We start from the raw sequence: 16,101 nt of genomic DNA on the forward strand, positions 1-16,101 counted from the left end.
TCCAAGACACCTACCTTTCTCTTACCAAAGTACCTAAGAAGCTAAATTATTATTCAGGAGATTATTTAAGGAGCATAAATTCAGAGCAAGGAAAGCAGCATCTTACTGTCCCAACCTATGGACCTGTCAACTTTTTTTTTTTTTTTTAAAGATTTTATTTATTTATTTGAGAAAGAGAGTGAGAGAGAAAAAGAGCACAAGATGGGGGAGCGGGAGAGGGAGAAGCAGACTCCCTGCCAAGCAGGGAGCCCGATGCGGGACTCGATCCCGGGACTCCAGGATCATGACCTGAGCCGAAGGCAGTCGCTTAACCAACTGAGCCACCCAGGCGCCCGGACCTGTCACCTTTAAAAACACACTTTTGAGGGGGCACCTAGGTGGCTCAGTTGGTTAAGCATCTGCCTTCGGCTCAGGTCATGATCCCAGGGTCCTGGGATCAAGCCACACATCAGGCTCCCTGCTCAGCGAGGAGTCTGCTTCTCCCTCTCCCTCTGCCCTCTCACCCTTGCTTGTGCTCTCAAATAAATAAATAAAATATTGAAAAAAAAAACCACCAAAAACACACTCTGAGGACCACAAATGAGAATGGGGAAAGGAGGACAGATGCAGACAAGAAGAAATTAGGGCATTTTTCTTCTGATGAAATTATTTTAGGCTACAAGAACACTACAGAAGTTAACATTGGAATGGTTCAAACACCAAAACTTATACTCTAGCTTTTAAAGGAATGAATGAAAAATAAAACCACCCTTTCCTACTCCTCTCATTTTTGCTAACCACGAAAATAAAATATACTACAGTTCATCAGCATGTCTATAACACTGGCCCTACAGTACCCAGAGTCACCCTCTGATTTGTCCTCCTCGTCAAAACTGTTCAAAATTAACAAAAAACTTTCTAAATCAGACTGAATTTTACAATTTCTTCCCGTTCATCTTAAAGGTAAATGAAAGACAGGTCTCTTCACGTTCTAAAAAATAGTACATGAATGACTCCAATAACCACAAAATTGTTCTGCAGTCAATACACTTAAAACTCCTGTTAAAAATGATCCATGGAAGTTGATACCTGAGACTTGACACGCCTTGTTCTCTTCGGCAGAATGTTCATTCTTGTGCCTCGCTCTGGGGAAGTTTGGACATCAGTGCCAAGAACCTCAGGCTCTACTTTTTCCTTAAGATCTAAATTAGGCATCTGTACACCCTAAAGAATCAGAGCACAGAAAGAGAACAAGTTCACTGATAAGAAATCAGACTGGAGAATCAGGGGAAAAGTATTAAATTTCCAATAAATCCCCAAAACTACATGAAACCAGATGACAATTCTACCCACCAAATTGATCTATAGATTCAAGACAATCCCTATCAAAATCCTAGCAGGCTTTTGTTGTAGAAATTGAGAAGTAAATTTCTAAAATTTATGTGGAAATGCAAAATCTTTGGATATTCTGAAAAAAGAAGAACCAAGTTGGAAGACTAACACTATTGGATATCAAAACTTACTATAAGGCTACAGTACTCAAGACCAGTATAATATTGGTGTTAGGGTAAGTATACGGACCAAAAAACAAAACAGAGACCAGAAATAAACCCACATTTGTAGTCAAATGATTTTCAACAAAGGTGCCCAGGTAAATCAACAGGAAAAGGGTAGTAGTCTTTTAAACATGACACTGGTACAACTAAATATTCATATACATATATATTTCCCCTCCCTTCCCCAAAATGAAATACTTCTACCTCCTACTATACACATACAAAAAAAAAAAAAAAAACTCAAAATGATCTCAGGCCTAATTATAAAAGCTAAAACTATAAAACTTCTAGATGACAACAAAAAAGAGTATCTTTGGGGCCTTGGGTTAGGAAAAGATTTCTTAGATATGACAACAGAAGCACAATCCATAAAAGGGGGGGAAGGAAATTAATAAACTACTCTTCAAACAGACACCATTATAAAAATGAAAAGATAAACCACAGACTAGCAGAAAGTATTTGTAAAATCATATACCTGATAAAAGACTTGTATCCAGATTATATAGCAAACTCTTAAAACAAGTGTAAGATGACAAACAATCCAATAAAAAAAAAGATCAGAACAGACACTTCATCAAGGAAGATATACAAATGGCTAATATGCACATGAAAAGATGCACAACACCACTGGTCATTAGGGAAATGAAAATTAAAACCACAATGAGATACCACTACACACCCACTAGAATGGCTATAAGCAAAAAAACTGACAATACCAAGTGTTGGCAAAGACGTGAAGAAACTGGAAGCCTCTACATTACTGGTGGGAATGTAAAATGGTTCAGCCACTTTGGAAAACAGTTTGGCAGTTTCTTAAAAAGTTAAACATAAACTTACCATATAACCCAGCAATTCCACTCCTAGGTATCTACCCAAGAGAAATGAAAACATATGTCCACACAAAGACTTATTCATGAATATTCATAGCATTTATTCATAATAGCCATAAACTGGAAACAATCCAACTGTCCACCGACTGGTAAATGGATAAACAAATACGGTATATCCATACAATGGACTATTATTCAGCCATAAAAGGAATGAAGTACTAATACAGGCGAAAACATAGATGAACCTTGAAAACATTAGGCTAAGTGAAAGAAGCCAGACACAAAATTATATTGTATAATTCCATCTATGTGAAATTTCTACAAAGGCAAAAAACTACAGAGCCAGAAAGCAAATCAGGTGTTTATCTGGGTTTGGGGGTACGAACAGGAACTAACTACAACCAAACACAAAGGAATTTTGTGGGCTGATGGAAATATTCTAAAACTGAGCTGTGGTGATCACTGCATAAATGTATAATTTATTAAAGCTTACTGACTGTGTATCTACAATGACTGAATTCTACAGTATGCAAATTATAACCTCAAAAAGCTGTTAAAAAAATACATGAAACCAAAGGAGGAATTTTTCAAAAAGCTTAATAAGAATTTATTTTAAATAAATAAGAAAACATCCTTCATTCCCATTGGCCTTCATCTTGTAAACCACCAAAACTAGCTGCAATTTTTAAATCACACCTTGCTACCCCAAATATTGGTACCTGGAGAAATCTTTTTAACTTGCTACACTTAGCGAACTGCTAACTTGTTACGGTGAACACAGTCTAACATTCATATTTGGCAGACTGGATTTATCTACTCCTAAAAAAAAAAAAAAATGATGCATCTCACCATAAGGCTGACACCAGATTGGAAAAGTTCATATGGGTAGAGAATTCTTTCATAATGTGACTTCAAAAGAGACCCAGTTCCTTTTCCTGGCAGATATCCCAAGCGACTACCCACTTTAGACCATTTCTTCTCTTTTGTGACCATTTCAAAACCTCCTTTGCTGGCAACAATCTGAAAAGAAAGTAAAAACTATTTAGAGAAAGAAGGCAGATTCATGTATTCTGAATCTATATCTTGCCTGCTAAATAGAAAAATTATTCTGAGCTTAGATTTCTAATTTCCTTTCCATAAATATCTGACAAAATTGAAACCTGTCAACATTTAAAGTATGAAATGAATGATTTTCGGAAGTTTTGAACTCTACTATTTAACTAATGTTAATGTGCCCATTTTTGCATTCAAATACATTTAATGAATTTACACTTTGTACGTTATACACCTTGAGAAAACTAAACAGATTTATGTACTCGATAGCCACAAGAAACTCAAAATATAAAATAAGAATTAAAACAACAAAAACAAACATAAGCATAAATGTAAGTTATATAGTACGAAATGAACATAAATCCTGAAATTGGGAAATGTACCAAATAACTTACAGAATTTTAACAAAAATGTCAAGGAAAAAGTGGATTCAAAGGCTATTTTAGAAAAGGCTGTAATTTTTCAAAAGGAGTTTTACATGGAAGATTATGAAGGAACGATGGGGAAAGATCAGATTACAGTGGTAGACTTACTAGAAAATATAGTACAGGATGTATTAACGTAGGAAAAGTTAAGATAAATTGGATAATTTGGCTGAATGCTCACATCAAACCAGGCACTATATTGATACTCTACATCTCTCACACTCTAAAATATAGGCAGTCTTCAGTTGACTGATGATAAAATAAAAAGGACTATGACATGGTTATTTGAACTCAAAAAAATTTCCTTGAGTGTACACTACCGTTATTTCTCTGTATCAAAAAAAGTTAAGGGCGCCTGGGTGGCTCAGTTGGTTAAGCGACTGCCTTCAGCTCAGGTCATGATCCTGGAGTCCCTGGATCGAGTCCCGCATCGGGCTCCCTGCTCGGCAGGGAGTCTGCTTCTCCCTCTGACCCTCCCCCTCTCATGTGCTCTCTCTCTCTCAAATAAATAAATAAAATCTTTAAAAAAAAAAAAAAAGTTAAGAGAGGGGTGCCTGGCTGGCTCAGTCAGTGGAGCATGTAACTTGATGTCAGGGTTGTGAGTTCAAGCCCCACACTGGGCGTAAAGCTTACTTAAAAAAAAAAAGTTGGGACACCTGGGCGGCTCAGCCGTTAAGCGTCTGCCTTTGGCTCAGGTCATGATCCCAGGGTCCTGGGATCGAGTCCCAAATCAGGCTCCTTGCTCAGCGGGGAGCCTGCTTCTCTCTCTGCCTGCCACTGCTTGTGCTCTCTCCCTCTCTCTCTCTCTGACAAATAAAATCTTTTAAAATTTTTTTTAAAAAGTTAGAAGAAAAATTAAACATAGAATTACATGATTCAACAATTCCACCCAAAAAAGTGAAAACAGGGTTAAACAGATGCAAACCAATGTTCACGGCAGCATTACTCACAAGAGTCAAATGGTGGAAACAACCCAAAGGTCCACCAAGAGATGAATGAATAAACAAAATCTGATATATACATATAATGGAATATTATTCATCCTTAAAAAGGAATGAAACTGATGCATGTGACAACATGGATCCTTGAAAACATTATGCTCAAACACAAAAAGATGAATATTATATGATTCCACTTACATGAAATACCTAGAAATAAACAAGTTTATATAGAAAGGAAGTAGAAGAGAGGTTTTACACCAGGGGCCCGAAGGGAGAGGGGAAGTTTTGGAGTGATGGTTGTACAACATTTTGAATGTACTTAATGCCATTAAATTATACACTTAAAAAAATGGTAACTGTTTTGCTATGCATATTTTACCACAATTTTGTATAAAAAGGTTAAGAACATGGCCTGTGGAGCCAGATTGCCAGAGTTCAAATCTCAACTCCACTACTTAGTAACTGCGTGACCTTGGGCTAGTTATGTCATAATTTGTACTTCGGGGTCCTCACTATTATTAAAATATTAATAATTTAACAGCACTTACACTTTATTTTATGAGGCAGTTGTGAAGACAAATGAAATAAAACATGAAAAGCACCAGGACAAAATAAGCACTGTGTCAACGTTAGCAGTATTATAATGACTGTGTGTGTGTGGGCAAGTGGGGGGTGTGAATGCTATAAATAAATGAACGTTTTGAGCTCTTAGACTCTACAATGCTCTTATAGACAAAGATGAACTTATACCAAAGCAAAATTTCCATCTACTGAAATATGTGAAAGTTTGGTGGCAACACATAAGTTCACGTGCACAAGAGTTGAACACATCTCTAATTCTTTAGCTTCTTTTAGCACATCCTCAGAAAAGCCACCTCTCTTTAAAAAGGCTAGCCAGGGGAAAATTATAATGAGAAAAAAGTTTATTTTTCCAATGTTGTAGTGTAGAGGAAAACACAATGAGGGCGTTTTAGAAGGCTGTCTGGAAGCAACTGCATGAATCAGGATGCCTTTCATTCACATCTTTCCAGTGCTTCTGTACTGTCAAGTACTGTCAAGTACTGTTCTGGGTGCTTGAGATCCATCTGTGAATAAAACAAAGATCTTTGCCCTCCTGGTGCTCACATTCTAGCAGGAAAAACAGGCCATAAACATCGTATGTATATTTTAAAGTGATAAATCCCACAGAAGAAACTTTAAAAAGCAGTTAAAAGACCTCACAAGTAGCAAAGTGAGGGTTTAACTAAAGTATTAAACAGTCACAAAAAACTTCATTATAAAGGTGATATTTGAGCAAAGACTCCTTCTAGGTGAAACAGTTACCCAAGCAGACATACAGGGAATAGTCAGAGCAGGAGCCCCATGTTAGAAGCACACCTCAAATGTCTGAGGAACAATAAGGAAGCCAATGTGGTTGAAGCAAGTGGGGAGGAGTTCGAAAGGAAACAGAAGCTCTCTTAGTAATCTTCATTATACAATACATTTATCACCATTACATACTACTCTAGTTTATATGCAAAGCACTTTAAGTTAAATTTCCATTAATAATGATATATCTGCACGGATCCAGTCAGGCTGTCCCATCCAGTTAAGATGCTTACTGGCATGCAGTTGTGAAAATGACAGCCAGCACAGAGTATGGCTAAGAAATAAGATAAAACTATCTCACAAAGAAATCAACACTATGACTTTGGCTTCGTGCATACAAACACTCTAACAATCTAACAGGGCCTGATACAATAAAAACACACAAAACTTAGCACGTTTTTCTTCAGCTGACAGAGTCAAGAATTATCATGTATAATTTCAAAATATAATGCAGCCATCAAAAAAAAAAAAAATGAAATCAGGGTGCCTGGGTGGCTCAGCCGTTAAGCATCTGCCTTCGGCTCAGGTCATGACCCCAGGGTCCTGGGATCAAGCCCCACATCGGGCTCCCTGCTTGGAGGGAAGCCTGCTTCTCCCTCTCCTACTCCCCCTGCTTGTGTACCTGCTCTCACTAACTCTCTCTGTCAAATAAATAAATAAAATCTTAAAAAAAAAAAAAAAGAGGGCGCCTGGGTGGCTCAGTTGGTTGGGCGACTGCCTTCGGCTCAGGTCATGATCCTGGAGTCCCGGGATCGAGTCCCGCATCGGGCTCCCTGCTCGGCGGGGGGTCTGCTTTTCCCTCTGACCCTCCCCCCCTCTCATGTGCTCTCTCTCTCTCATTCTCTCTCTCAAATAAATAAATAAAATCTTTAAAAAAAAAAAAAGAAATCTTGCCATTTGCAATGACGGGGATGGAACTAGAAGGTATTATGCTAAGCAAAATAAGTCAATCAGAGAAAGATAATTATCATATTTTACTGATAGGTGGAATTTGAGAAACAAGGCAGAGGATCATTATGTGTTAACAATAAAAAATAACAAAAAATAAAATAAAATAAAAATAAATTTAAAAAATTTCAAAATAGGGGCGCCTGGGTGGCTCAGTCGTTAAGCGTCTGCCTTCTGCTCAGGGTCCTGGGATCGAGCCCTGCATCAGGCTTCCTGCTCAGCGGGAAGCCTACTTCCCCCTCCTTACTCTCCCTGCTGCGTTCCCTCTCTCGCTGTGTCTCTCTCTGTCAAATAAATAAAATCTTTAAAAAAAATTTTTTTTCGGGCGCCTGGGTGGCTCAGTTGGTTAAGCGACTGCCTTCGGCTCAGGTCATGATCCCAGGGTCCTGGGATAGAGCCCAGAGTTGGGCTCCTTGCTCAGTGGGGAGCCTGTTTCTCCCTCTTCTTCTGCCTGCCACTCCCCCTTGCTTGGGCTCTCACTTTCGCTATCCCTCTGCCAAGTAAATAAATAAAATCTTAAAAAAATAAAATAAAATAAAATCAGAGGTGGCAATAAATAGAGAACAGGACTGGCTGAAAACCTGTATAAAAGCAATCAGACCTCCTCCAATCAGCACAGCCAGGCAACTACTGCTCTCCAATCCCAGGACAAGACTAGAGATTTACTCTCAGGAGAGTTTGAAAAGAAGGAACCTAAGAGAAATAGGTAAGCAAACTATAGGATCAGTCTAATACTCTAATAGTCTAACATCAAGTTATTAGTCTAACATCCAACTAATAAAAGTTAAGAAAGAGAGAAAAGATAAGCGGAAGAAATTATCAAAGACTACAAAAAATACAAGAAAAGTTTTAAGACCTCAAAGACATGAGTTCAGATAAGAAAAGTTATCAAGTGGGGAGGGGGTGGGGGGATGGGGTGGCTGGGTGATGGACACTGTGGAGGGTATGTGTTGTGGTGAGCGCTGGGTGTTGTGTAAGAGTGATGAATCACAGACCTGTACCCCTGAAACAGGTAATACATTATATGTTACTTAAAAAAAAAAAAAGAATTAAACATACATGCCCCAGTGCCTATACCCAAGTTTAAAAAAAAAAAGTTATCAAGTGCAATAAAAGTATTAAATGAGATAGTGGAATTCTCTCCTCAGAAGTGGTTTCAGAGAATGGTATCAGGAAGGCTATGAAGAAGGCAGTAGTTTGGGTATAAATGGAGGAAGACAATATGGCACATCACATGGAGCTAAAACTGGATCCGAGATCAAGGGCTACTAAAATTTTGCTTTTGCTTGGAGAGGTCTCCTGCATAGCTGTGCCACTGAGAAAGACAGCAAAAAGATGAAAGTCTTAGAATCATTGACTGGAATGATTCACAAATTCCCTTATGATGACCCTACTTAGAATAAACTTCATGAAGACTTAGACAAAAATAAAAGGTAAATTTAAAAACTTTGTTTATTGGGGCGCCTGGGTGGCTCAGTTGGTTAAGCGACTGCCTTCAGCTCAGGTCATGATCCTGGAGTCCCGGGATCGAGTCCCGCATCGGGCTCCCTGCTCGGCGGGGAGTCTGCTTCTCCCTCTGACCCTCCCCCCTCTCATGTGCTCTCTCTCATTCTCTCTGTCTCAAATAAATAAATAAAATCTTTAAAAAAATTTAAAAAAATTAAAAAAATAAAAAAAATAAAAACTTTGTTTATTATTAAATGTTCAGGTAGACTTAAAATTAGTGCTGAAGATTCTAGACTTTCATTTTAAGGATGACAGATGAACAAAGATGAAACATCAAGGAACAGATGTCCATCTATTAAGTGTTTAAAAATGTGATAAAAAGCAAAACAATAAGTAAATAAACATGTATGTATACAATGAAAATAAACACATACCAATGCATTTACCACTGTGAAATCTCAAGGCACTTGGAATAAAGATCAGATTCTACATCTTCAAGAAAAAGAAAGCCACATAGGAAGGAAAAATAATTAATATAGCATCAGTCTCTCAACAGTAACACTGAAAACTGAAAGATTATGGAGTAAGGCTTTCAAAATACTAAAGGAAAACAATTTACAACTTAGACTTCTAAACCTCACCAAACTACCACTAAAGTGTAGAACATTTTTAAATAAGCAAAAAATTTACATTCCATTTATCTTCTTGTTCAAGAAACCAACAGAAGAAATGCTTCACCAAAATAGGAGGAAACCAAATAATATGAAGACTTGAAATAAAGGGAAAGGCAAAGGGAATTCCCAGAATGATAAAAGCAAAAGGAGGTTCCAAGCTGACAGCTGACCTTAAAGAACAAGGAATCTGGATTGGAGCAGAAAAAAGAACTCCAGAGAAATGGCTCCAAGAAAAAATGGAACTGACAGATTACCTGACAGGTAAAGATTTATACTGCTGCTGGAAAATCTGAAAATAAATTTTTGATGGTTACAAAGAAAACTTAAAAAATAAAAACAGGGAGGGGGATTATTAACTCCAAGGAAAATAAAAATTGTAAGGAAAACAATCATAGCACACTATAAGGCTCAGGTACAAACAATATTTGTATTTATAGTCACAGTAATAACTTCTGATTAATAAAAAATTGATCTAGGACACTCAGCTGGCTCAGTTCATGGAGCATGCAACTTTTGATTTGGGGGTTTTAAGTTGGAGCCCCATGATGGGGGTAGAGATTACTTAAAAATAAAATCTTTAAAAAAAAATTTTGATCTAACTACACTAGAATGGAAGAGGGGAAGTACGTAAAGATTTACACTCTCCATCTCTAATAGTAGAAAATCAGTGTATAATATTTAAAACTGAAAAGTGAAGAACTAGCATGAGCATATTATTTGGAAATACAAAGATCTAAATCAGAAACAGCTAAAAGAATTGAAAGTAATTAGTTCTGAGGAGTGGGAATGGGAGTGGAGAGGTGGAGAGGAAGAATGCTGCTTTTCATTTTATATTTTAAAAAGTATCACACTGACCGGGCGCCTGGGTGGCTCAGTCGGTTAAGCGACTGCCTTCAGCTCAGGTCATGATCCCAGGGTCCTGGGATCGAGTCCCACATCAGGCTCCCTGCTCTGCGGGGAGCCTGCTTCTCCCTCTCCCACTCCCCTTGCTTGTGTTCCCTCTCTCGCTGTGTCTCTCCGTCAAATAAATAAATAAAATCTTTAAAAAAAAAAAAAGTATTACACTGACCAAAAAAAAAAAGTTTTTAAGGGCTAGAATGAATGTTCCTTGCTGCACTGATTATAAACAGTAATTGTTAATGTAAAACTCCATTATAGACATTCTGAGTAACACTTTTTATTATTAAAAATAATAAAACAAAGTGATAATTTAATCAACACAGGAAACCATCAAAATGAGAAATTAACGACTGAGACCTGATAACTGAAAATTCGCTTCCCATTATAAACTAGTGGAAAGTGTTTCAAAATCATGTCTATAATAACACAAACTCCAGAGATGCTCACCAGCTGTCAGCCAAATATAATATTTTTTTTAGTTTTAGTATAAAATTTTTAGAGCATTGTGACCTGACACTAAATTTAAATTGTATTACAAAAAATAACTTAAATATGTTTGTCTTGTTTTTCCTTGAAAATGAAATCTCCAAAATTAACTCTATAATTTGAGTAACATTTTATTTCAAAACAGTTTATCAATCAGAGGATATGAAAGGCCACACAGAAAAAGATACTTTGCAAAGTTCCTCAGATAATCAAGCTATCTTCACTCACAAGTCAGAAGGAACATAAATTTTTATTATTGTATCAACAAAACATGTTTTGAAGGTAATTTAAATGCTGCTGCAGGTCAGTTAGTTCTTTTCACATTAGGAACAAAGTTAACAAGTTTAGGCAAAAATTAGTCTAAACTCTTCACCCTTAAATTTTCAAACTCTTATTCATTCTGGATAATGCTGGCTTCAGTTAACCATTAGCACTACTTACAGATATTGATAGATATCACACATGAGAATGGTGAGTAACATGAATCTCTTTTAATATAACAAGTTTTCAATTAAGAAGTAGAAAAAAGATGACAAGGTCAACATAAAACATTATACACTCAACACCAAGATAATATTAATAGATTGGCGTCATTTCTTTTGCATATTATTTATCATAGAGCCCACTAATCTGTCATTAAATAAGTCTTATAAAATAATTTTAAAGATAACTTCAAAATCTGTCATTTACATTTACTCATGCTTGTATTTCATTGTCAAACAAATCCTGCACAGGAAACGATGTTTTCCATCAAGTTTATTGGAAATTCCTCATTTCATAGATTAACTAGCCTCTGCTCCAATTTCTAAACCAAGTACAAGCCTCACCTTGCTCAAAGCATACAGATCCAGGATTTTTCTCTCCACCACTGGAATCTTCAAAGTAGATCCTTGGAGTTCCCAAAATTTTGCTAATTGATCCAAGAAGTCCAGTCTCACTCTGGTCATTGCCTAAGATTATTAAAAAACAGAAATCAGAAATAGGAATTAAGTTATGATTGAAAATAAATGAGTTTTACTTAACAAAGGTACTCATTTCTCTAAAGAAATCCAAAAACTTCATTATTGCTTAGTCCAATCCTGTAAAATAAGGCAATAAAAAACAAAATACTTCTAATAAACTTTATTCACTAAGGCAAAAAAGTCACTCCCTAATATATTAGAAATGTTCTTATATTTAATCAACCAAAGCAATTTTTTTGTAAAAGTTGGCTTAACTTTAAGCTAACCAGAAAATTTAGTAAATCGGATTATTCGGTTTCCAAGCATTCTATCATTTCATCCGTAGAAAATATGCCTACCTCAGGTACACCAATTCTCCACCCCACTGATATTAAGATCCTTCATGCATCTAATTACAAGAGACTAAAGGGAAGAAAGAAATAAAATCTCAGAAAATAAATGTTTCAGAAGCATCAAGGGGGGGAAAAAAAACTTCACTATGACATATTAAGCCTCAGCGAGCTAAGATTTCTCTTTTGTACTCTGAAACACTTTTCTACCACACTGAAGTATCTTCCGATAACCCGGCAGAGAGGAAAAACAGCAATATTTAAATAGACTTCAATCTAGAAAATTTAAGAGACTAGTAATATTTAAAGAGAGAGTTACTAAATCAGATTAACAGTCCTGGGAAAGTTCTGTTAAAGTTAAAAATAACCTTTGAAAAGCTCTGATAAAATATTAAAGCCTACTTTTCAAAGACGCCCAAGAGACAGAATCTCCCAACATTAACATAAAATTTTAGTAGAATAGTAAGTGCTGAAGAAGTAGAACTTAGAATTTCAGGTCTCAAAATGAAAAAAAAAAAAAAGAATTTCAGGTCTCTGCAGGTAAGCAATGGATATTTCCACTATGAAAAACATAGCTAGAGATAGTTTCCCATAGTCCCAGTTAAGCAGAAAACTGTTAACAACTACTTTTCACAATTTTTTTTTTAATCAGAAACTTCCATTCAGGCGCACCAGGGTGGCTCATTCAGTTAAGCAGCCAACTCTTGATCTCAGCCCAGGTCTTGATCTCAAAGTTGTGGGTTCAAGCCCCGTGTAGGGCTCACCCCCAAAGTGGATCTTACTTAATAAAAAAGAAAGAGAGAAAGAAAGAAAGAAAAAGAAAGAGAAAAGAAAGAAAAGGGAAAAGAAAAAAGAAAAGAAAGGAAAAAAAAAACTTCCTTCCATTCAATCCCAACTAACGTTAATTCTAAGCCCTTGACATGAGTTGCTCAAAGTTCTCTACTAGAACCCTGACATTAAAATGAATCAGGAGGCAGAAATCCTGATATAACACTCACCTCAAGTTCATTCAGGCGCTGGACTCTGGGAGTGAAACGAAAACTTTTTACTTCACATGCAAATGGAGGTTGCCAATCCTAAATAAAAATATATATATATATATATATATCTTTAAACACACTGATGTATAAGCAAAGAATGCATTATTCATTCCCTTAATTTAAGGGATGAACAGCCATAAATCATAATGAAAACAAGTCAACTTTAAGTTTTTTTCATTGTAGAAACAGAAAAAGTAATATTTTTAGATGAGATATTTTTAATATTACTTATCTCCAATCATTCCTCATATTCTATTATTAAAATTATTTTATCTATAAATCCTCCTCACACTTCACCAGTCCCATTATTTATAAGCCACAATTATGCTTTCCCCAATTACTCAAGTGGAATGCAGTGAACTCATGTATCATAAAACAGTGTCTAATAAACACCTAAGTTTACCAAATTATAAACAGAATTTGAAAGAAACTAAAAAGGGTAAAATTGAAGATTAAAAAGTGATTTTTTTAAAGTACTTATGTAATTGGTTAATATCTTTTTTTATTCATGTCTAATGTGACACAGCACTTTACAGTCCATGTTACATAAATGTTTTGTTCAAAGCCTGGTATTTCAGCGCCCAAATATTAAAAAAAAAAAAAAGTAAGCAAATCCACAGAACAAGGGCAATTTCCAGATTGGAGTTGTGGTATAACTGAAATGAGATAGCACAATTCAAGCAGGGTTCTAGAAAACATATTTTGATTTGGCCTAAATAACAGTAAATCTACTCAAACATGTGAAAAGTAGTCAAAAATTTTTTTTTTATCTTGGAAACTAAAGAACTTCACCAATATTGAAATTAAATTCTGCTTATAAACAAGATTTATTTTTAATAATAATATAACATACAAAGAGAAACTACATTATTTCAGTATTTTTTTAGTAATAAAAGGCATACATATACACTTTTTTTTACCTAAAGGAAACCTGAATACAATTTCTAACTTCATAAAGACAACAGAGTAGATGAATATATGGTTTAAGAAAAACTTCAGGGCTTAAAGTTTTGCCAGTATTAGAGGTAATTTTGATAGCTAAACAGTTAAATGAAGCTTTAGGAGGATGGCAATGCATATACCATCACTCATCATAGCAATCAGCTTTTAATCTTTTGCCTGTGATTAATAGTTTATAAATCTTAATCAAATTCATTAAGCACCAACAGGTTTAGCAGCATGTCTGGGTTTTAGAATCAAATAGATTGATCTAGGTTCAAAATACACTTTGCCACACACCCAAGATCATACATTTGATAAGTTATATAACTTACTCAAACTTGTCTCATCTGTAAAATGAGATGTTATTTAACCCACTAGGGCTTCAAAGAATATTAAGTGAAATAATCTGTAGGTGCTAAATTAGCTCCTCCTCCTCCCTCCTATCTTAAGCTCTTTTTATTCTCTATGGTGCACACCACTGTTGTAGTGTGGTGAGAGCAGACGCTTTTTTAAAATGCAGTATGGAGAACAGTACTTCACCATTTATTCTTATAACTAGTAAACAAAACACAAAGCAAGGTGTCCGTTTAATAAGCACTGAAGGCAACAGTTCACAAACGTTAATGTGCATTAAACTTCATCTGAGAGTACGTGCTAGCAAAGCACATTCTAGAACTTCCACATCTAGAAATTTATCCTAGTCTGAAAAGGGGCCTAGAGATCTGCATTTTAGCCAGCATCTGGTTGAGCCTTGTGCAAGTGGACAAAGAACAGCATTTGGAAACGTAGGTCTTATGGGTAAAGAAAAAAAACCTTTTGACCTTGAGCAAATCACTCAACCTCTTGGGGCACCAATTCCCCCAAAGGAGTAGTTTCTGCTTTCCTTGCCTTAACGATTGAGGATTATAAAAAACCTACAGGCAAATAGTTATTTGCAATAATTGCAATTCATAGATCTTTGAACCCCGGTTCCTTATGTCAAAAGAGTAAACGTTTTCTTCCACCTCTATTGTTGACTAATTCCTCTTAAATCACCAAATTCTAAAATAAATGCTGCTCCTTCTCTTCCCCTGGGAAGACTTTTTCATTGCAGCAACAAAGTCTAGGGTTATTTTGTAATAACATTCTACGGGACAACTAGATCTCAGATTACCGTTTAAGAAACCTTACCCTTGAGATGAGGCCCGCAAATATTTAATAAATTAAGCATTAACAGAACTTGGATAAAAAAAAATAGTCAATGCAAGGGCAGTTTTTACTATAGCACCATAATGAGAGAGCACCATACATGAGGTAAGATATGTCCTGTCCTAACACTTAAAACACCTTCTCGGCCAACGAAAGGCCTTAGGTCTTTTGTTACCCTTGCCTACAATCAAAGGAGAAGAAAAGTACCAGCTCCCAAGTTCTAGGCAGAAAGGCTCCTGGGACACCACTCTCGCGTTCAGACGTGCCTACCACATAAGGCTGCGAAAGAAACCAAGGCAAGAACATCCAGAAACTTAGCTTCTATTTGTTGAGAAGCGAGAGAGTAAATATGAAAGGGCAGAAGGACCGGAAAAGTAAAGCTAAAGCATTCTCCCCTCTCTCCTCGGACTCCGGTACCTTGGGCGGTCGGATTTTGCAGATGCCGGTTTTCTCCGCGAGAGGCCGGATGCGGCCGATAAAGCTGAGAGGGTCCGTGAACTCCTCCCAGCTGGGCTCAAAGACTGGACACTCAGGAGGTGGCACGAACTCCGCCGCGTAGCCCCCCGGCCCCACGCCTGCCATAGCAATACCCGGGGGGCCCCCGGGGGAGGGGGAGGGGGAGGGAACAGGTGGAGAAAAGCTGGCTGAAGCCCACCGAACCCGCTCACGTCTCCTGACAGGGGCCGAAACTCATCTTCTCGGACAAGAACCGCTCAACACAGGAACCCCACAATCGCTTCCTCTTCTCGTTTGTTATTGTTTCCTTCGGGGTTTTTCCTCTCTGGGTCAGGACTTTTCCGGAAGTTAACGTACTGTCAAATCCCTCCGCCACCACAGAAACAGAATCCCTCCGCAGCAACGCGACGCCTCATCGTAGGGCCTTCCTTCTTCCTCCCTTTGCCCTTAGCCGCGTGTGGTTCCTAGTCTCCTTGTCTGCGAAAGTTCTGCGCTGTCCGAAGACTACAAGCGGCACACCGCGGAGGGCCCACGAGCTCTCCTTTAGGAAAGAGCTCTGAGAGGAGAGCAGCCGGGGC

At 37.1% G+C, this 16,101-nt stretch overlaps 1 protein-coding gene across 1 annotated transcript in view; it reads right to left on the reverse strand.

The window, feature by feature from the left end:
• Positions 1 to 15,882, reverse strand: part of KDM5A (lysine demethylase 5A) — a 94,008-nt gene extending 78,126 nt beyond the window's left edge. The window contains exons 1-5 of the mRNA XM_021690804.2: positions 15,485 to 15,882; positions 12,896 to 12,973; positions 11,434 to 11,556; positions 3,215 to 3,385; positions 1,069 to 1,203 (exon numbers count right to left, since the gene is read on the reverse strand). Coding sequence (XP_021546479.1) covers positions 1,069 to 1,203; positions 3,215 to 3,385; positions 11,434 to 11,556; positions 12,896 to 12,973; positions 15,485 to 15,649 — 672 coding nt within the window. The 5' untranslated portion in view covers positions 15,650 to 15,882. The remainder of the gene's footprint in view (positions 1 to 1,068; positions 1,204 to 3,214; positions 3,386 to 11,433; positions 11,557 to 12,895; positions 12,974 to 15,484) is intronic.
• Positions 15,883 to 16,101: the final 219 nt, after the last annotated feature.

This window comes from Neomonachus schauinslandi, chromosome 5 (assembly GCF_002201575.2).
Source record: "Neomonachus schauinslandi chromosome 5, ASM220157v2, whole genome shotgun sequence".
In the NCBI taxonomy this organism is placed as follows: domain Eukaryota; kingdom Metazoa; phylum Chordata; class Mammalia; order Carnivora; family Phocidae; genus Neomonachus; species Neomonachus schauinslandi.